Source organism: Guyanagaster necrorhizus, assembly GCF_019112545.1.
Source record: "Guyanagaster necrorhizus MCA 3950 unplaced genomic scaffold BT62scaffold_1, whole genome shotgun sequence".
Taxonomy (NCBI): Eukaryota; Fungi; Basidiomycota; class Agaricomycetes; order Agaricales; family Physalacriaceae; genus Guyanagaster; species Guyanagaster necrorhizus.
In genome coordinates, this window is record NW_025064880.1 from 1,487,527 (window position 1) to 1,506,686 (window position 19,160).

General features: G+C 48.0%; 8 protein-coding genes across 8 annotated transcripts; 6 read left to right on the forward strand and 2 right to left on the reverse strand.

Moving 5' to 3' along the window:
• Positions 1 to 11: 11 nt before the first annotated feature.
• BT62DRAFT_34763 (uncharacterized protein) lies at positions 12 to 1,576 on the reverse strand. Its single transcript, XM_043180590.1, has 3 exons — positions 465 to 1,576; positions 275 to 411; positions 12 to 224 (listed from the first exon to the last, which is right to left on the reverse strand). The coding sequence occupies exons 1-3, from the start codon at positions 1,432 to 1,434 to the stop codon at positions 144 to 146; spliced, it is 1,188 nt and encodes a 395-aa protein (XP_043046416.1). The 5' UTR covers positions 1,435 to 1,576; the 3' UTR covers positions 12 to 143.
• Positions 1,577 to 2,188: 612 nt separating this feature from the next.
• Positions 2,189 to 3,257, forward strand: BT62DRAFT_879030 (ClpP/crotonase; the record flags this gene model as incomplete). Its single annotated transcript, XM_043182575.1, has 6 exons — positions 2,189 to 2,308; positions 2,395 to 2,399; positions 2,446 to 2,675; positions 2,730 to 2,888; positions 2,948 to 3,028; positions 3,082 to 3,257. The coding sequence occupies 6 exons, from the start codon at positions 2,189 to 2,191 to the stop codon at positions 3,255 to 3,257; spliced, it is 771 nt and encodes a 256-aa protein (XP_043046417.1).
• Positions 3,258 to 4,943: 1,686 nt separating this feature from the next.
• BT62DRAFT_35260 (uncharacterized protein) lies at positions 4,944 to 6,430 on the forward strand. The gene is made up of 3 exons (XM_043180599.1): positions 4,944 to 5,097; positions 5,151 to 6,232; positions 6,286 to 6,430. Exon 2 carries the CDS (start codon positions 5,231 to 5,233, stop codon positions 6,017 to 6,019), a length of 789 nt encoding a protein of 262 aa, XP_043046418.1. The 5' UTR covers positions 4,944 to 5,097; positions 5,151 to 5,230; the 3' UTR covers positions 6,020 to 6,232; positions 6,286 to 6,430.
• Positions 6,431 to 7,409: 979 nt separating this feature from the next.
• On the forward strand, positions 7,410 to 8,513 carry BT62DRAFT_878847 (uncharacterized protein; the record flags this gene model as incomplete). Its single annotated transcript, XM_043182565.1, has 7 exons — positions 7,410 to 7,448; positions 7,509 to 7,642; positions 7,701 to 7,833; positions 7,891 to 7,992; positions 8,044 to 8,148; positions 8,201 to 8,383; positions 8,436 to 8,513. The coding sequence occupies 7 exons, from the start codon at positions 7,410 to 7,412 to the stop codon at positions 8,511 to 8,513; spliced, it is 774 nt and encodes a 257-aa protein (XP_043046419.1).
• Positions 8,514 to 11,112: 2,599 nt separating this feature from the next.
• Positions 11,113 to 13,057, forward strand: BT62DRAFT_915284 (glycoside hydrolase family 13 protein; the record flags this gene model as incomplete). The annotated part of the gene is made up of 7 exons (XM_043183928.1): positions 11,113 to 11,207; positions 11,257 to 11,349; positions 11,400 to 11,446; positions 11,506 to 11,703; positions 11,727 to 12,038; positions 12,101 to 12,377; positions 12,436 to 13,057. 7 exons carry the CDS (start codon positions 11,113 to 11,115, stop codon positions 13,055 to 13,057), a joined length of 1,644 nt encoding a protein of 547 aa, XP_043046420.1.
• A 237-nt stretch (positions 13,058 to 13,294) lies between these two features.
• BT62DRAFT_925463 (HOOK-domain-containing protein) lies at positions 13,295 to 16,723 on the forward strand. The gene is made up of 13 exons (XM_043184819.1): positions 13,295 to 13,501; positions 13,561 to 13,876; positions 13,923 to 13,984; positions 14,038 to 14,286; positions 14,337 to 14,477; positions 14,531 to 14,630; positions 14,684 to 15,330; positions 15,389 to 15,525; positions 15,610 to 15,847; positions 15,908 to 16,106; positions 16,160 to 16,234; positions 16,293 to 16,451; positions 16,504 to 16,723. Exons 1-13 carry the CDS (start codon positions 13,365 to 13,367, stop codon positions 16,525 to 16,527), a joined length of 2,484 nt encoding a protein of 827 aa, XP_043046421.1. The 5' UTR covers positions 13,295 to 13,364; the 3' UTR covers positions 16,528 to 16,723.
• On the reverse strand, positions 16,605 to 17,646 carry BT62DRAFT_35437 (uncharacterized protein). The gene is made up of 6 exons (XM_043180602.1): positions 17,213 to 17,646; positions 17,102 to 17,151; positions 17,024 to 17,051; positions 16,911 to 16,970; positions 16,777 to 16,858; positions 16,605 to 16,704 (listed from the first exon to the last, which is right to left on the reverse strand). Exons 1-5 carry the CDS (start codon positions 17,487 to 17,489, stop codon positions 16,803 to 16,805), a joined length of 471 nt encoding a protein of 156 aa, XP_043046422.1. The 5' UTR covers positions 17,490 to 17,646; the 3' UTR covers positions 16,605 to 16,704; positions 16,777 to 16,802.
• Positions 17,624 to 18,489, forward strand: BT62DRAFT_35442 (DUF1348-domain-containing protein). Its single transcript, XM_043180603.1, has 4 exons — positions 17,624 to 17,963; positions 18,011 to 18,059; positions 18,113 to 18,178; positions 18,228 to 18,489. Exons 1-4 carry the CDS (start codon positions 17,758 to 17,760, stop codon positions 18,363 to 18,365), a joined length of 459 nt encoding a protein of 152 aa, XP_043046423.1. The 5' UTR covers positions 17,624 to 17,757; the 3' UTR covers positions 18,366 to 18,489.
• The last annotated feature ends 671 nt before the right edge of the window (positions 18,490 to 19,160 follow it).

Genomic DNA, 19,160 nt, shown 5'->3' on the forward strand with positions numbered 1-19,160 from the left:
TTCCTATCTTTACAGTACGACGACGACGATTACTATAGGTGCCCGCCTTTGTTAGTGCGACACCAAGCACTAGGACACTGGCGAACAAGAATTGTACGTCTCGCGACTACAGCTCATATTCGGAGCGACGAACCACTCCGTAGCTAGTACAACATTGCTGCCTGGAAGAAGCGTTCTCGCCTGAGCACAAAGTATACCGCTCTTTTATGTGGTAGCTCGAACTCCTGCACACAAAGGTCAACAATGCCGTCAGCACACGGTGTCGAAGACGCACCCTGTTGAACTCTTGAGGCAAGTACGCAATGAGACGAGGGATAATGGGCAGATCTGCGCGGGGCTCGCCGACGACGACCTCTGTCCTGGGCTCGCGAAGGAGGCACATGTGCTTCATCGAAGTCATGGTGGCGGTGACTGCAATAATGGGGTCAAGAAACAACAAAGCATCTATACGACGGATAGCCTACATCGCTGTCGGCCTCTGAACCTCTCTTCGCCCACGAGCAGGTGAGTGCCTTGATCATAGTCTCCCAATCCGCCTACATATGTTCCCATAGGGTCCTCCTTTACCCATGAAATTTCCCCGTAACCTGCTGCTTCTCCGTTCCAAGACACGATAAATCCCATTATATGCGGGTCAGCCAGTCGGTCCTTAAGGTATGTGCGATGATGTTCATCATCGCCCCTCTCTCTCCATCCAACGTTCACACGATCAGAATTCTGCCAGCGTGTATAGGCCTCGAAGTGTACAGGGTTCGATGCATCGATATGGGTGAATGTGAGGAGTTCACCTAGGCAGTTGATATATCGGGAGTATATCACGGACCCTGGTACTGGTTTTGGTGGCCGAAGAGGATGTGTGGTCAAGACGTGGGGGCCACGAGTGAAAGACTGGACGTAAGGAAAGAGTGATGGCGTTGGCGCTAGCAACGGTGATGGGATAGGATCGCGCAGCCAGGACATTCCAGGTGGAGCACCTGCACTCTGCCAGAATGCTGGACGAGAGAGGAGGAGAGTCGTCGGATCTGAGGCATCTGGGACATATCCAAGGCCGGTGTGAGTGAGATAATTCTGCAACTCGATTCCATTGAATAATGTTTCATCGATGACCACAGGAGCAACGTCCTCTTCGTTTCTTCGTAGCCATAACGCATAAATGGAGACCCAAAGGTCTCGCGCCGTTACTGGTGTCGTGCTTGAGATCAGCAAGACCGCTTCTGAAACTGCCCGATCTTCATTGACAATACCGTACGGACTGACTCGAACAACACGCTCTTGTGGTGAGAAAGCGACCACAGAATTACCGCTGGTAATGGTGATCACACCTTCCGTGTCCACACTGTTAACCGAAGAGCCATCCGGGAGTTTGAAAGTTTGTTCAGCTGGTGCAACGAAGCGTTCGGCACTGTACCCCGCAGGTGTTGCGGTAGAAGACATAAGGAAAGATCAATATGGAAGATATTCGACGTCGCTTTATCACTACGGCTGGAATTCGGAGAAGATGCGGAAATCAGATAAGATTCTGCAACAATCTGATCTGATAAGATCCCGTGCGCGTGGCGGAGTCCGCTAGAAACGCGTACGTGAATCTCTAATGTTTGGATTTCAGTGAATAATTCTGAGTATCACAGTACATTATTTCAGCCACTCCCGCAGCTGCGATTGAAGCTAATACTGTTCGTCATTTGGATAGACAACACCATTGATACAAGAAACCCGGATTCAGTACTCGGGCGGTCCTTCAAATTTTACTGTGCATGGCGCCATCGGTGCTAATTGCCGATGATTTGGATATTTTCGTGGCGACTTGCTACCTGGGCTCTATGGCTTTCGATCTAATCCATATACTTCAACTGAAGGTTCTTAGATTTTGTGTCACAAAATCGAACCATGGAGAATCTAGTAGAACTTGTGATAGGCAGTGGCTCCAGTCATGCCTACACGATAGATGTGGAATAGATGACCAGGTGCGTAATCAGATAAGATGTCTTCTGATGAGATTAGAATTTCCTTCTAGAATCTAATCAGATAAGGAAAGACGCGGAAATTCATGCTCACCTTTCCGACAGGCCCAGTCAAGTGCCGTCAGTACCCGTCAGTACGTGGCTCAATTTTCGACAAGCATCTTTGTTTCATTCACCTTTCCGTCTACTTAACTCGCGAAGAGGAGTCTCCGAAAATCTTTAACAAAATGCCCAGTGAGCCGGCTCCTCAAGCTTACTTCCACAAAGTTCCTAGTATCAAGGGCGTGTACTGTATTGCCCTGAACAGACCAAAATATAAGAATGCAATCAGCGTCCAGATGCTTCAGGTATGGAACTATATTGTTTTTTGTTATGCCACATTGCTGAGTATTGGTAGGATATCGAGAATGCTATCCAACAAGCAGTCGCAGAGCCGTCGTACGTTGACTTTTCTTTCACAAGCTACCCTCTAACATATCGATAGTTTGAACGTGCTCATATTCTACTCTTCCACTCTGGGTTCGTTCTGTGCAGGCGCGGACCTCATCGAACGGCGATCCATGAACGAAGATCAAGTCCGCGACTTCCTTTCTCACCTTCGTCTAGTTTTCAGTAGTATCGACCGCCTCGAGTTCCCTACCATCTGCGCTATAGATGGTCCTGCACTTGGAGGAGGTCTGGAGCTTGCACTGACATGCGACTTTCGTATATGTGGTGCGGCTCAAACGTCATAGCTTTTAATGCCGTAATGGATGATGTTTTTCGCAGCCCGAGACGTGACCAAGATCAGCTTCCCCGAAGTTCGCTTGGGGATTATACCAGGAGCTGGAGGTACACAGCGTGCTCCGCGCCTGATTGGGATGACCAAAGCAAAGGAGCTCATTTTCACGGGTCGTTCGCTCACCGCTTCCGATGCTCTGGAGTTAGGTGAATCCTTGCGGACCTGAAAGTGGGGAATCGTTTACTGAAGTGACAATTCTCCACAGGTCTCGTCGATTACCTTGCAGAATCTTCTTCTACCGCCTATGATCGGTCATTGAAACTAGCTGAAGAGATGGCACACAGTGGTAAGTGCCTCTGCCTTCAGTTCGAGCGTGAAGGACTGAGGTTCTCTATATAGCACCATTGGCGCTGCGCGCCGCAAAGACAGCTATTTCTCGATCTTGTGAACTGCCGCTGGAGTCCGCGCTTGACCATGAACGCTTGTGCTACGAGCCTCTTTTAGACACGCAAGATCGCTTGGAAGCCCTTGATGCATTCAAAGAAAAGAGGATCCCTGTTTTCATTGGAAAGTAACGATAACTCGAATGTTAGCGTGCTCAATCGAAGGCTTTTTTTACCCCAGTTTGAAAGAGGACGATGGGAAAGGTGTTGGTTGATCTTTGGACTTCAATGAAAAGCTGTGGGGGAAGATGTTGACATAGTTATCCGCCAATGCCGCTCGAATGATGTTCCAGCTTCAGTGGCGTGAGCGTTTCTGAAACATAAACAAGTGCGTTATTCACTGTTTGAGATCAAATCGGACACGGTACGATGAAGAGGTAACTGCTTGTATCAGAATTTAATTTCTGACGCTTTCCAGGCTTGCTACTATCCAACGAAATATAGCCATCTTCCCTACCGCCTCGATGGCCATCAGGCATCCGTATATCTGCTAGAAGGTTTCAGTTATACCGTTGGACATCTTGTTCTTGCTGTGAGCTGGAACCTCCCGCATCAACTCTTTATGCGCTCGCCTAAATTTATGAAACGGCACTCGACTGTTCAAACGACGAGCCGCATGGAAACTGTCATTGAGAAGACGGATCCAGCACCGCTGCAAAAAAAAACATCGTTGGTGTGTAAATTACCGAAGTTTCCCGTCATGTCCATGTTAAGGTGTTCGCCCATCTCAACCCATGTAAGGGTGAGCATCCCAAACCATGACCATGGAACGACGTAGTACAACGCGAAACTTAGCATCGTTTCGAACTTGAAGAACTGCGTGACTTGATATCCACCTTGCAGACAAAAAAAAAAATCGCCACTCAAGGACAGGGCAGAGCAGCCACTCGGACAGATACTGGTTCATAAATTTGGCCCAATACTGATTTGGGCTCTTTATGAAGAAAATGTGAGGACATACCAAGCATAAACTGAGGCATGTTAATCCTAATTGATCTATTGGCACAACCAGCAACTCGTTCATGAGTCTTGCTTACAATTAGTAAAACGCAAATCAATGGATGAATTTCCCCAACAGAGGCGCTACAGTCCATGAGAAAATACCTCATCCTTGCTACGGACTGTTCGGCGTGCCGAGACCTTACAGTTTTTGAAACATCACGAAATTTCACAAGAGGCGCCCGGTGGTGGTCGCATTTCTGGGCGAACATATGGGATCATCGGGCAGGGCGGACAAGGATCATCGTCGTTATCCATTCAGGTGACTCATCACTAATTTTCTCAACATATGTTGCGGTCCTGAGCTGGTATTTCCGTGGAGGAGCGCCGGAGATCAGAACTTTTCCATCAATTTTTATTTTGTGACTAATACGTTCAACGGCGATTTTCACTATCTCCCAAGTGACGTTGACCGAATTGTCAATTCTCTTTCATCCGACGGAAGTCGTCAGGTCTCGTTCAGCACGCTGGATTTCAAACACACCTGGACGATTGTACCGTGCTCTTCCGTCTGCGGTGCTCAGCACTTTATTCAACGTTCTTGATACTGGTATGAACATGGTAGATGCAAAATCTCGCTGGTGAAGCTTGATCTCCCTGCTCTAGTGTCCACAGGGTTGCTCATCTTTCCGTCTGAGGAGGGCTCAAATGGTGTCTTCCAGGCCTTGCAAATCCAGGGTTTGTCCATGAATATCATGAGGTATGCTATGTTCTCTTTCGGACATAAATTATATCTAGCACAATCCTGTCGCAAGTGGCCATGACATTAGGTGGATCACGCTTTCTTGGGGCTTTAGGAGCAATGCTCATCGAAATACTGCAGTTTCTGAGAGGCATTGGCAGCGACATCCGCGATGTTCTTGGTCCCGACAATCCTTTTTTAGTCCCAACTGTGTTTGCCGCATACGCAATAACCAGTTTTCTGATCGGTTTTGTCTTCATCATTTTAGGCCTACTGAAATTGGGAAATCTAGTAGGTTCACTTTTCTTGTCGTTCCAGTGGTGTTCCTTACCATCAACATTAAGTTCGCCTATTTCCCTCAGACTGTCATTACGGGTGCTACTGTGCCATTGGTCTTTCATTATTTATCCTCGGGCTAAGACTCATGCTTCCTCCATCTTCACCGGCACTTACAGTTCCCTCGGCCGGCTCCGTTCTGTTCAGTCCCTCTCACCTTCCGCTCCTTGCGGCCTCATTCCTTCCCACCTTTATCTTATCGGTCTCTACGCGATCTCAGTTCATCGATCGTTGGACGCGTGGGGCAGTGCAGAACGTGTACTATGTGCCCTGTTACTTATTTTCCATTCCTTTGATATTTTGGATTATAGTTGACGCACTGCATTGTCCCAGAGATACCCTGGTAACCAACGGTTGGCTCTTTAGAGTTGACGCATTTGCGACACGCGGCGGTGGCACTGGGACTTCGTGGATCTATTGGCGAGAGTTTGATTTCTCCAAGGTCGAATGGTGGACAAACTTCCGCAAAGCCCAAAAGTGTGCACGCGATCAAAGTACTTACAACGATGCACCATTCAGGCCAAACAAGGGTCATGACAGACTCCCATACCGCCTCGAGAAGAAGCTCGATACCGAGAAAAAGAACCAGCGCCGAAGCCAACATAGTTGGGATGTAAGGGAGGAAGAGCCCCGAGGTAAGAAGCAAGACAAAGGTAAGGAATGTTACAAGACCTGCTTCGAAGCGACAACCGTTCGCGCGAGTGAAAGAGACGGAGTAGGAGTATTGCTAACTCAGTACATCAGAGAAATGGTAGATCGAGATGCACTCAGAGACCAACTACGATGTTGGGAGCTGTTCCCGCAGTTCCTGCAGGAATGTTTGCGGCACCTTGACGGAAAAATTCGTGATTCATATCATAAGGCACATTCAAACTGAATGCCAGCGGCAGATTCAAGACTCCAATCACGACCAAAAGCACGATATTCTCAATCGCACTCTTCATCGGTGTTGGAATTGGTGCTGCAATAGTCGTCTATTTTGTGTACGGGGCCGTTGACTCTGTAAGCTCCATGAACTCGGTCTACATAAATTTGTGCTGCCTACTGCGGGACATCAACGTGCACGTTGTGGTTCTATCAGGACACGTCTGTAGGTTGATTCATCATTCGCCTGGGAAGACTGCTCACAAGGTACATTGATAGACTTTGCAACTATCCCATCTCTAGAAAGTCAGCTCCTCGACACGAAAAAGCAACCGGCATTCGCCATCGTTGACTTGTCGACGGTTCACCGCCTCAAAACTGCTGCAGCGCAATGCTTTCAACGTGTGGTGTGCGATTTAGCGCCTCGCTCTACAGTTCTGGTACTTTGTGGAGTCCAGAAAGGTTTCAGAGTCCACGCAGACTTCGACCAAGCTGGAGTTGATTTGATTTTCGACTCTGAGAAGGGAGGAATGGGCACAGGAAAGGGTATCCTCTCATTCAGGGCACATGGAGACGCTTTGACTTGGTGTGAACACCAAAGTGAACTCGCGCGCGATCTGTGTTCCAACCTGAAGCTAATATTCATCTGAAGAAATCAGTGACTGCATTGGAACAATGTCAAATGCCGATATATATCGCAAGTTCTGCAAGCTATTCAACTTTGACTTGTTTGAGAACGGTAGGATTACAGACGACAGTTTGAACACTATCGACTCTGTTCCAACTTCACAAACCAGTATCGATATCCTTATAAGGATGGGCACACATCTGAAATGTTATGCTCCTGGACAGACATCATGCGTGCAAGTGAAGAGGTTTTCTACAGTCGCCTTAGTGCACTTCTGAGCACTTTGAATGCAGGTGACCATGATCGCATTGTCTTCTTTGTCGAAGGACATGCCGATATGATACCAATGGAACCGTTAATGCGTCCCTCCTTCCATCATTTCTTGCTAATGCTGCCTAAAGAAAGCATGCAATTCATGAAACGACGGCTGGTGTCGCATTTTCGACAGTCTGTATCGCATGCCTTGTCTTCAGGTGATGTGCTAGATTGTAACGTAGAGAAAACGGCGCACATTTTGGCTCGTTCACGATGTGTCACTGTAGAGTTCGAAGTTAGGACACCTAGCGGCGTGCTTAGATGGACACGTAGTAGAGCTGAAGTGGAAAAAAAGTACCATAGAATAGACGGGTTTCCACCTACTAGTGTTGCACTGGATAGACTGCTGGAATGCCAGAACATGGAATTATCAAGCATGAGAGAAAGAAAAATGGCGGTCGCCGGATTCCGGACCGATTGACCCGCTCTTCTTTTGTCCTACCACTACGACTCGAACGTAATGTCCGACGATGAGTTAGGGTTGGATTCCATGTTTCCTGTAAGTCATCTTCCAAGAAATGCCGGTATGATACCCTCCGATATATATGCTATCGTATAGGAACCCCTTAGGCCACCGACTCCAGATCCAACGTTCTCTATCTACAAGCGTGAAAAGGCGTCCGGCTCGGTCGATGATTGGTCTGAATTAAATATCAGATTAGTTGGAGTGCATCCATTGTGGGGACACCACTTGTAAGTACGTAGAGCCTTCATGGTTGCCTGGCGACAATCTCATCTTATCTAAATCCAGATGGAATTCTGCCCGTTCGGTAGCATCATACTTGGATAATCATCCGGATCTATACATCAATGGGTCTGTACTCGAGCTAGGCGCAGGAGGCGGGCTACCTTCCATCGTCGCTGCCAATAATGGAGCAGCAAAGGTACGCTCTGCCAACCGTCGCGGATGGCGCTTATATATATATATCTTTATAAAACAGGTCATTTTGACTGATTATCCGGACGCGGATCTAATTAAAAACATGGAGTTCAACGTCGATAAGAATGTACTACCATCTTGCAAGTATACTGTTTCTGTACAGGTGCCCTTCGAGTATTGAACCGTTTGGTATAACATTGCTAATGATTGGCAGGGTTTCATCTGGGGGTCATCAATTCAGCCTCTCTTATCTTCTTTGACGAACACGACTGGCTTCAATCTCATAATCCTGTCTGATCTAATCTTTAACCATTCTCAGGTGTGTTCATCCAGAAATCGCGAGATTCATCTCGTCCTAAATCATCCTATAGCATGATGCTCTACTGAAAACTTGTGAACAAGCATTACTGCCCGACGGTGTCCTTTGTACACCGTCGGTGCTAGTTTTTTACACGCATCATCGACCGCATCTCGCCCTTCGGGACGTGGAATTCTTTACGAAGGCGCGGGATAGAGGATGGCACTGCGAAGAAATCCTCACGCAGAAATTCGAGGTAGGTCCCCATGCCAAGCATTAGAAGCAATTCCTTAGTTTTTTTTTTTCAGCCCATGTTTCCCGATGATCCGGGCGAAGAAGAAGTCAGAGCGACCGTCCATGGCTGGAAGCTGACTCGCACATTATGAGACCTGTTCTGTATGCTAGGCTGTTCTAAGACCACACCGTGTTTTGGGGACACATCTCTCGTAGAGAACGCCCCAAGTTTGTGCTCCTGACCATGACGGCGTAGACATCTCTTCGGGATCAAGGAGCATGATATCTTTGGCTTCATTTTCTGCTGCTACATCTTCTCTTGATCACAAATACAATCGACTTCGGGAGTTTTTCACGGCCTTCGAAAGCTGTCATTTACTATGCCCAGAAGACTTCCGGCCTAAAAATGGGCTTAGATTTCCTGGAGTCCCCCATATCCTAGTCATATTTTCACGACCTGTTATTATCGCCCAGTTTTCCACACGAAATTGAAGATCAAGGCACTGGTCTGATGATTTTCAGTTTGCGGGTCCAGTATCCAAAGTGGCATAACATTTTCAAATGGTCATCCTACACCAGATTTGCAAGCGTTTCGGCGAAGAACAGTCAGCGATTTTTTTTTTCCTCATCCGGCCCATGCCATGAACGTTTTAGCGCCGTAAGACCGTCATGCAATCAACTTCGTTTCACACGGCATGTTGCGATTGGCGTGCGCTGTCTCCGCGAGTTTGCCACTGGCGTAAGAAGTCCTCTGTTTTTATGATTCACGTACTGATGTTTTCTACTTCCTGAATTAAACCAATCAATCATGCTAATGGTGATCAACGAGACATATGTATGCGAAGCTATTACCGTCTAGGTCTAGTAAAGGAAACCCTCGACAGAGAGTGGGGGGTGGTGAATAGTTCTTGAAGCCTTTTCTGCGGCCTGGTGTTGTGTTCGCGACTACGTACCCTAGAGCGTACTGGCAATGAGGTGAGAAATGTTTCTGACAACTGAAGGTCGACTTAGAGGTTTTAATTAAACATCGGACGTCTGTCTTCTTCTGACAAGTCGGTTCAAGTTTGTGCGCAGTAACTCCCTCAGTCATCTGAATGCAGTATCTCAGAAAGGCTTTGGCTATTGTTTCTTTCCATCCCGACAGCGACGACGTCTCTAAAGATCTTTGATCGGCGGGAAATGAAGTCGGTGGCCTTGGTCAATGCTTGGCAACATGTGCATCGATGACCACGGGGATGAGCTGCTAAACGGCGATTCTGCCCGCCTTACTCCTGATAAAAATACCTATAAGAGCTGGTGATGGAGCATTAGGCATCCTGGTTAGACCACTCGCCTTCATTAACACTCTACAGATGCTCTCAGCACGTCTCCCATACCAATACTAATCGCTTTGGTCCGCCGCTGGTGGTGAGCAACCTCGGGGGGCACCATATCTTCGGTCTTTGTCTGCATGGCGTTCACTATACTCGCTTCACCCATTAATATTGCTACCGAGAAGAATTCATTGCTTTGCAACTACTTACGAAGAAACGACCTCGGCATACAGCTGTGAATTCGTCGTCGGACGAGACAGCGGGATGGACTGCGCTTTCCATATACGGCTGGAGCGAAGGTCGCTTGGATGCTTCGCCAAAGGTTCGATGGCCTTCAATTTTGACATATGCACCTGGGAGACACTCCTGCCATGGAAAATTTAAGCGTTGCAATTGTCGGCGCGCTGCTTGAACTTGCTCTTTTTGGCCTTCAGCGATGCTGCTCTGTTTTCGAGGGGCTGTTAGAACGGCAAAAACCCTTGCGAAATACCAACTCGTTAAACTCCTCTGTAGAGTGCTCCGCTTCCGGACTCCCTGATGGTTGCTCTTGGTTCCTGCTTCGATGAGATAGCCCCGCTTTATTGTCTTGAGTATTAATCCCTGCGAGGCGGCCGTGGTCCACGTAAGTATGCGTCATGAATCCTAAGAGCGACCTAGTGCCAATCTTACACGAGTTTAATGCAGGTTTCAGTATCCACAATTTGAAAGCCTGTGCATGGTTTATGCGAGGACATCCCACTACAACTCTCACTGACTTGAGCCTATGTCGAGTTGGACAGTGTTTGTGCTACGACAAGTTGCTTATGACTCGAGAACTTGTTCGGTGGAAATTCGGATGGACTTGGCCGGCTGACATATTTCGTCGTATGATAGCCGGATGGACATTGACGGCGCCGACCCATGGCCTTGGAACACATCAGTGTCAATCTATGTCTTCAAGGAACCACTAACAAGCGGCGGCGGAGGCGGCAGGAGGCCCTTGTTCTGCGATACTTGCAAGTTGTTCGCAGATTCCTGGTGCTTTCCCCCTCATTTTTACGACTGCGTATCAGGGTAGACGTACATTTAATTGAAAGGAGGCGAATTGATTCATAGTGATAAGATTAGATGCACAGTTGATGATGATCCCCGATTACGCAATATTGCTCCACCTCCCTGATCCTCGTCTGCGGCTGGTTGCTTTATTCTGGCAAGAATTGTTCTGTCCGGCTCTCATGTCTAGGTCTTTGTCTCCTAATTCGCATCTGCTGCACCTGCCAAGTCCCTTACCAAATACGGGGGCCATCAGGAACAGCTGACCCTTTGATGATCTCGAGCCAAATTTTGTGCCCGGTCTGCCTTGCCCGGCCCATTTTCGTTGCCAGGCATGCTCTCTGCTCTGTAGCTCCGCGATTTATTGGGATTCACTCTTTTGTACACGATCCTTAACTTTTGTTCAATGCGTTTGCACTGGCCTTTCACTCTCCTTCCTCTTGTCCTTCCCCATACCTTCGCTGCTACCGCCGACCAGTGGAGAGGACGAAGCATATACCAGTACGTGATATTCGTCTTTTCCTGCCAGCAAATTCTTCATCGTTTCTAGACTAATAACTGACCGTTTTGCCCTTGCGGACGGCGCTAATCTCGATGCCTGCAATCCCGCTGACCAGGACTACTGTGGAGGCACCTGGAATACGTGCGCTGTCATCCCATCCTTCACCTCGCGTTTCCCTAATCGTCCTCCAGCATCCGAAATAAACTTGACTACATCCAGAATGCGGGCTTCACTGCAAGTAAGTCTAGATTCGCGGTCTACATCGCATGGCCTGACCTGACCTGACCCGCCTTGCAGTATGGATATCGCCAGTAAACCAAAACTATCAAGGCGATAGAACTGCCTATGGATACCCCTACCATGGCTATTGGATGGCCGACATTACCCAGCTCAATGACCGCTTTGGCACCCAAGACGATCTCAAGGCACTCATCTCTGACTTGCATGCCAGGGATATGTATTTGATGGTCGACGTCGTCGTCAACAACGTTGTAAGTGTAAACTACTCATTTCTCCAGACCCTCCTACATGTCGTGAGCAGATGGCTACGTCTACCAACCCCGACTACTCCAGTTATATGTTCAAAGACTCGTCGTACTACCATCCTTACTGTGCGATCGATTGGGGCAACACTACGTCCGAGCAACTTTGCTGGCTCGGTGATGAGACGGTCACGCTGCCTGACCTTAACACCACTAATCCCGCGGTGGTGTCAGGATACATTGACTGGATCAAGAACTTCGTCCAAGAATATGATGTCGATGGCCTTCGAATCGACGCCGCCAAGCATGTCGACATGCAATTTTGGCCGCAATTTTGCGGTAGTGCAGGTAAATGATGGATCCATCATTAAGATTCATGTGGCCAACAAAATTCTTATTTTTCACGCCAGGTGTATTTTGCATGGGCGAAGTGTATGGCGGCGTTGATGTGGAACCCGTCGCCCAATATCAGGGCCCTCAGGGTCTCGATTCTGTGCTCAATTACCCTCTCCAAGCAGGACTTCTAGCCGCATTCCAGATACCTGGAGACCTCAATGTGACCGCCCTTGCCGATGTCGTCCAGCAGAGCAAACAATTATTTACTGATACAACTCTGCTCGGCAACTTTTTGGAGAACCAGGATGTCCCGCGGTGGGCGAACCTCAGCGTGGACCCGCAGACCATGTAGTAAGTGGCTCGTATGCATATCGGCTCCAGAGTCTATCTGACGCATGACATTTTCCAGCAACGCCATGACGTTCACATTCATGTCCGATGGCATCCCCATTGTATACTATGGTCAAGAGCAATCCTTCTCTGGAAATAGTGATCCGTACAATCGAGAACCCCTTTGGCCGTCTGGATATGCGGAAACATATGCCTATACTCTCATCCAGAAACTCAATGCCGCTCGAAATTTTCTTGTTTCCAATATATCAGAGGCTGATTGGCTCACATCAGAGACAGAGATCCTCACTCAGTCACCTCACGGCATCGCTATCATGAAAGGTCCTGTTATCACCATTCTCACGAATATCGGATCACCGGCGCAGAATGGGACGAATATTGCAGTCCAAACACCATATGACAGCGAAACAGCTTTCTTCGATGTCTTTGATTGCAGCCAATGGGTTGTTGGGAGCGAAGGGACCTTGGATGTTGAATACACGAAAGGCGGGAAGGCGGTGGTATTGGTGAGGTCTGATGTGTTGGAATTGTCGGACATTTGTAGCGACCAAGTTGGCGTCAGTATCGTACATGCGGCTGGTACGGGTGCATCATCCGCGTCGAGTGGTGCCACGGCAGGCATACAACGACTGGCATGGTGGGCAGCGCTGATGCTGCCTACATTCTGGTTGTGGTCATGATGGAACTCTCTCTTTGTTCGGTTTCTTCTGTGTTGTAATTCTTCCCTTCATTTGTCAATCTTTTCCTGTCAGTACTACTGGCTCATGTATATTATTATCCCTTGAAATATAATAGCAAGGTACATATCCTGTTCTCTTAGATTCCGCTTTGCAGTCGACGCGCGTGGATTTGCATTGAATGTTGCCTTTTTGGGACGGCCAGTTCGCTCGAAAAATCTGTACTGCATTATTACCACAAACAGGCATTACCTCCGACGTCACCACCAACGCCCGGCGTGCTTCCTACCTAGCTTGATCTCTTACTGCCATGTCCGAGCCGGCAAGGACAGACAGAGAGCTCGATGCGTTTTTCAACTTTTTCGCTACTTTCTCCTTGTCTCGACCAGTCGCGACCGCTGCCGACCTCAGTGATGGCGCGCCTTTGTTCGAGATTCTCTCGTTGGTGTACGTGGATTACTATTGCTCTACTTGCGTACAGAATTTCCATTTACCCTATGCTACAGTGATGCCGACTACTTCCGGCAATCCTCACGACAGCCGGCACTATCAGAGAACTGGATTCTACGCTTTGGCGCCCTGAAACGATTGTATCGTTTAATAACACAGTATTTCTCGGATGTGCTACAGAAACCAACGGGCAGTCTCGACGTGCCTAATCTTTCGGCAATGGCCAAAGATCACGACGTTACCTCAATCCTGATTATGTGTCGGTTGACTATTGCAATTGGCGTGCAGTGTGAGAGGAACAAGGAGTTCATTGAGAAGATACAGGGTTTGAGCGAGGTGGACCAGCATACGCTTATGAAGGCTATTGAGCAGGTGCGCGTTAGCCGTTGGTATGAAGAGCAACGCTCAAGGGGAGTAGGTGATGGCTCGTATATCGAACAGCCCCGACGGCCACGAGCGGTCGGAGGCCAGTATGACTGAGTGCGTTGTTTCCGCCTTCACATTGATCTATTCCTCGACTACTATCTCCTCAGAGACGATCACTATTATCGAATTCAATCCGAACGGAGTCAAATCCTGTCAGAAAAAGAAACACTAGAAAAGGTGTACCAAACTCTCCTTGACGAGCACCGTATATTGCAAACCAACTACGACGACGTTGTCTCCGAGAAGGATGACCTGCAAACACGGCTGCGAGAAGCAAGACATGACGCGGAGTCGCGACGTAACGACAAGGCAGATAGTATGATGAAGGCTGAAATAGACAGACTTCGTGCTGAGCTGTACGTGATATTTTTGATACTGCCAATTTTTTATATTAACATACGTAAAGACAAAAGAGTGAAGACAATCTGGCTGTTGCAGAAACAGAGCTCGACAGGCTGACCGCGTTTGTGACTGACCTCACAAAGAAGCTGGAAGAGCTGCAAATAAGGGCGGACGAATCAGACCGGCTGAAGGATCAAGTAGATGAGTGCGTTTTTAAATTTTCCAGAGCGTGGTGACGTTTGCTGATAATATTCAAAGGTACAAACATGCATCGGACAAGTTAAGGAAGACCGAAAATGTCATGGAGAAATACAAGAAGAAGCTGCAGGAGGGAGCAGACCTTCGTTTGCAACTCAAGGTCAGTAATTCTTCCTAGTCATTTTGTGTCTCGGAAATAACTCTGCTACGTAGAATCTTGAACGTGAAAATGCCAATCTGATTAATACGAACGCGTCGCTGGAGGAAGAGAATCGGAAAGCCTCCACATATAAGCCCCTTTTAGACTCTTATAAGACCCAAGTGTCGGAATTAGAGGCGAAGGTATCCGCGCGCGCCCAAGAGATCAACACACTCGCGTTTGAGTTGGAACAGACCAAGGATAAGGTCAAGAGACAAGAACAAGAGAGGGAAAAGGATCAGGAAACGCTGGATTTATATCAGGAGCGTGTTCTGGAGCTGGAGCTGTCTTCACACCGACCTGTTGCTAAACCTGAGCGGAAAGAAACATCTGACAGCTCGTTTGCAGAAGCTGAGTTACAGGGAACTGTCATAGGCCAAGACGATGTTGATCAGGGGTTGGGAGGAGAACTCGACGACGCAATTACAGGGACAACGATGACTGATTTGAAGTTGCAGATACGGAAGTTGAAGCGGGAGCTGGAAGGTGTGAAGAAGAACGAGGCGGATGCCAGTCGGGTTCTGGTGCTCGAAAACCTGTTAGAGGACGCTACGCGGATGAAGGCTCGATATGAGAACGATTATCTAGCTGCTCATCGCGAGAAGCTAATGTTACATAGAGATCTCGAAGAAATTCGGAGCGGCAAGTCCATGGGTGATGGGTAAGTTGCTTGCTTGTTTCTTTCCCTCTTCGGCTTGTATTGATTGCATTTGATATAGTGCCGAGGCTGCCATCGCTCTTCGTCAGACACTAAATGAAACTGTAGAGCAGCTGGATGCTTTGCGTAAGGAGTTCGCTGAGCTCGAAGTCAAATTCGAGACTCAGAGTAGGGAGCTCACTATTGCGAAGTCTGATCGTCAGTCTCATTTCGCCTCTTCTCTTGCTACTTATCTACCTACATACCTACCTTTGATATCTGACTGAAATTGGTCTTATTCAGTCACCCTTGTGAACAAGGACCAACTCGACATACTCGCGACTCTACGAGACTCTGTCAACGAAGACAAGGTGGCGCTCGAAGCCGACGTGGAACAGCTACAGAAGCAGAATAAGGAGCTTTCCGATAAGAACCGCATGCAGCTGGAGCAGGTCAATGCGCTCCTGCTTGAGAAAGTCACTTTGCAGAGTGAGGGTATCGGCCAGAGGGAGAAGATGCTACAGCGCGAACGTGACTTTGGGTGAGTTCTTTTTTTAGCGCCACGGGAGACGTTGACGTGACTTACGAGATGAAAATACAGGGACCTTCGTGCGTCGATATCTGGCAAGGATCTTCCGGATGACATCAAGTCTCGTCTACTGGCTCTGCACGAGGAGAATGTTACCTTAAAAGAGTCGTTTAAGACTTCACAGGAGAAATTGCAGAAAGCCAGACAATTTATCAAAGAACAGGATAGGCTCTTCAAGGAAGAGCACGCTTCCAAGGCAGGGTCATCCTCGGTTAACATTGTACCCTTTATCAGCTAAACTCAAGCTGATGCCTCTATTATTAGGCAACTTTCGAAGAAGCTGAGGCAAGCTTCCGGTCCCAGATTAAGATTCTAGAGGAGGACCTTGCCCGTCAAAAAGTGAGTATTTGCCTTTTGAGGCATGTCGAGGTGTACTGACGGGCGGGGCCTTCTTCAGCACCTAATGCAGGAATTGACACGTCGATACCGGCGAGAACAAGATCTCATGATGAGTTCGTTGCATGCAATGGGCATGAAGACAGCTCGTTCCCACCTTGCCGTACCACCGAAGTCTCGACCTGAGTCTACAAGCTGGCTCAGCAATCAACGAGTACAAGTATGTCGTTCTACTCCTTGTCCTTGATTGATAGCTGACAAAGCTGTCGTAGCGAAACCCCGTACTACAGCGTTGATGATTGCACCGTGACACACTGCTTTGCTTCTTGTTCTCCTCTAGTGGAACCTTATTCTTTCAAGTCTCGCATCTAGTTCTATACCCTTGCACGCATAATTGTACCCCATTGATGTATTTACGACCAGTCATTGATTATTTAGACTTGTTCTTGAGGGCCTGGGACATCGAGATGCAACTTGAAGAATAGATATGAGATCAAAGGCGTCGATGTCCATCACAAAATGTCCAAGAGAAAAAGATATGATACCATAACGAAGACGGAGGGGTATATGATTATATAGCCTCGGCCCCCGCTGCACAGAGACCACAACCTATGCACTCCAGGCACGCTGTTGAAGGGAGGTGAATTCAAATGATCCTAGGTATGGAAACGTAGCTCACCAAGACCACCACAGCAAGCGCAGAGATAACAAGGACAGCAACATGGATTCTCAAAGGCCCCTGATCTGTCTGTCAGACGATCGGAATCAGATGAAAGCGGCGGGACTTGTGACCTTTGCAACACCAGAAACTCAAGCATATCTAGCTCAGGATTAGGTGGGATAATGAAGGAAAACAGGAGGCAGGCTTACACCTAATATTACTACGACGAGAAGACCAACGAATATAACGATGAGGTATACTGTCGCAGAACGATTGGTCGCACGGCACCAGGAAGGGAAGGAAAGAAGCAACCGACTCACGCTTATTGTCAACAAACGAACTGCTGCCAGTCGATGATCCGGTGTTGTCCAGCGCACGCGAGAAAAGCGAGTGTCCGCCCGTAATGTCGAACGGCGACAGCACCAAGACACCAACCAAGGCTAAAAAAGAGAGGACCACGGGGATAAGGAGCTGACGAAGACGGGCAATGTGGCAATGACGGTGACACGGAGTGTTGGCTTCCTCGTCGAGGCGGAAGTCATGGTAGACATCCATTGCCTCTGAGCGAGGCTGGGAAGTGACGGTGTTTTTTTCCATGGCTGGTGGTGGTAGTAGGAGAAGAGAATGTAAATAAAATTAAGGACAGCAACGAGGGATAGTTACGGGATAATCGCAGCTGTCTCAGGTTGCCATACCAAGATTTCGTTGGTGCTGCATGCTGCGCAAGGCTGTTTTGGGCTGTGCTATCCCGAGAATCGTGGAATGCACCCGAGTACGGCAGATGGTACTTTTGGGTAGTCGTTAGTAGCGTATTACAAGAACGCTACATAAATATTGTCGTGGTCACGAGAATGGTGACTCAACAATGTCTCTTCGACCTCCATTCACCTTGCAGACCGCCTTGAAAAAGGTCAAGGTCGCCCAGGATCTCTGGAACACCAGATCACCTGCCAAGATTGCTCTCGCCTACACCCCCGATACCATTTGGAGGAACCGAGACAGCTTTCTCCAAGGAAGGCCCGCAGTAGAAAAGTTTCTGCAGGCAAAATGGGAAAAGGAACACCATTATGTGTAAGAAAGTGCTTGGCGTGCACTGGAATCATCTCAATCTGTTTCAGGCTAAGGAAAGAGTTGTTCGCTTTCATGGACAACAAGATTGCTGTCCAAGTATCTGTCTCTTCTGCTCCAACTCCCTCCGTGTCACTCATCCTTAGCTTTAGTTTTTCTGCGAATGGAATGAGAAACCGGATGCGACGGGCCAGTGGTTCAGGACATATGGACTTGAAGTAGGTCCTCATCATCTATGCAGCAACCATTTACTGACAGACACTGCAGGATTGGACATTCGACGAGTCGGGCCTCATGAGGAAACGTATGATGAGCGGCAACGACGTACCCATCGCACCTGAGGTCCGCTGGTTCAAGGAGGGCGTGGATATCGAATCCGTCGACATTGGAGAAGCACATTTATGATTCAGCAGTAGCTATCACAATGCAATGTATCCCTACAGATCTTCAACATCCCCTACTCAATATGAGATATGAAAACAATACGGGCGACCGTGGTCATGAATCAATTTAGCTCCCATAAAATGAGAACGCGCGTGTAGGTCATATAACGCCGTCCAGAGTGTTGAGGAGCAGTATTCGAATGATCAAGTGAGATAAGAGGAAGGACGATATATTGAAGCAAGAGAATGAAATACAGCTTACACTTGGATTACATGGGGTGCGTACATGTGTCCCTCGTGCGATGCGTGTCCTCATGGTGCAAACCCAGTTGTGACTTTATGAAATGGAACGATGGAATTACTATTGCTCTGGTGAATGGACGACCTTCCGTGAAAGAAAAGAGGAAGGACGCCAAAGTGAAAAGAGAGCGATGTCGGAGGGAAAAAAGAACGCTAGAAAATCTACAAAGAGGTCGACGAAATGGATAGAAAAGAAACGGGAGGATTCCGCACCACACAATGGACTCTTTCAACAGTGGGTAAGTAGGGGAGAAAAGGATATGGCATTCCGTCGACACGGTTGAGGCGAAGAAAAAATCTTGGCTTCCTTCCTTATATATCCACTTCCCAGTGAGCTGAACAAAATACAAAACTGTTTGGATGATTACCTAAAGTAAGCATTGATACCTAGCGACTTAGCAACGCTCAAGCAGACAATCCCCTCGCCTTTTACTAGGGGATTCCGTGGGTGTTGCTAGCGTAAGTCGCATATCCCAATTTTTCAGACCTCAGCTCGACCTGAGAATTCTTGATTCTT

Excerpts from the sequence above, each read along its gene's own strand:
- BT62DRAFT_35442 (XM_043180603.1), top strand. The coding sequence starts at position 17,758 with ATGTCTCTTCGACCTCCATTCACCTTGCAGACCGCCTTGAAAAAGGTC. Across the intron at positions 17,964-18,010 it reads GAAAAGGAACACCATTATGT|GCTAAGGAAAGAGTTGTTCG; the intron begins GTAAGAAAGTGC and ends AATCTGTTTCAG. Across the intron at positions 18,060-18,112 it reads ACAACAAGATTGCTGTCCAA|TTTTTCTGCGAATGGAATGA; the intron begins GTATCTGTCTCT and ends CCTTAGCTTTAG.
- BT62DRAFT_35260 (XM_043180599.1), top strand. The coding sequence starts at position 5,231 with ATGCTTCCTCCATCTTCACCGGCACTTACAGTTCCCTCGGCCGGCTCC.
- BT62DRAFT_35437 (XM_043180602.1), bottom strand. The coding sequence starts at position 17,489 with ATGGAAAAAAACACCGTCACTTCCCAGCCTCGCTCAGAGGCAATGGAT. Across the intron at positions 17,152-17,212 it reads TTCGTTTGTTGACAATAAGC|TATACCTCATCGTTATATTC; the intron begins GTGAGTCGGTTG and ends GTTCTGCGACAG. Across the intron at positions 16,859-16,910 it reads CGCTTGCTGTGGTGGTCTTG|CGTGCCTGGAGTGCATAGGT; the intron begins GTGAGCTACGTT and ends TCCCTTCAACAG.
- BT62DRAFT_34763 (XM_043180590.1), bottom strand. The coding sequence starts at position 1,434 with ATGTCTTCTACCGCAACACCTGCGGGGTACAGTGCCGAACGCTTCGTT. Across the intron at positions 412-464 it reads GTTCAGAGGCCGACAGCGAT|TCACCGCCACCATGACTTCG; the intron begins GTAGGCTATCCG and ends CCATTATTGCAG. Across the intron at positions 225-274 it reads TGCCTCAAGAGTTCAACAGG|GAGTTCGAGCTACCACATAA; the intron begins GTGCGTCTTCGA and ends CTTTGTGTGCAG.
- BT62DRAFT_925463 (XM_043184819.1), top strand. The coding sequence starts at position 13,365 with ATGTCCGAGCCGGCAAGGACAGACAGAGAGCTCGATGCGTTTTTCAAC. Across the intron at positions 13,502-13,560 it reads TTCGAGATTCTCTCGTTGGT|TGATGCCGACTACTTCCGGC; the intron begins GTACGTGGATTA and ends CCTATGCTACAG. Across the intron at positions 15,848-15,907 it reads CAGCGCGAACGTGACTTTGG|GGACCTTCGTGCGTCGATAT; the intron begins GTGAGTTCTTTT and ends ATGAAAATACAG.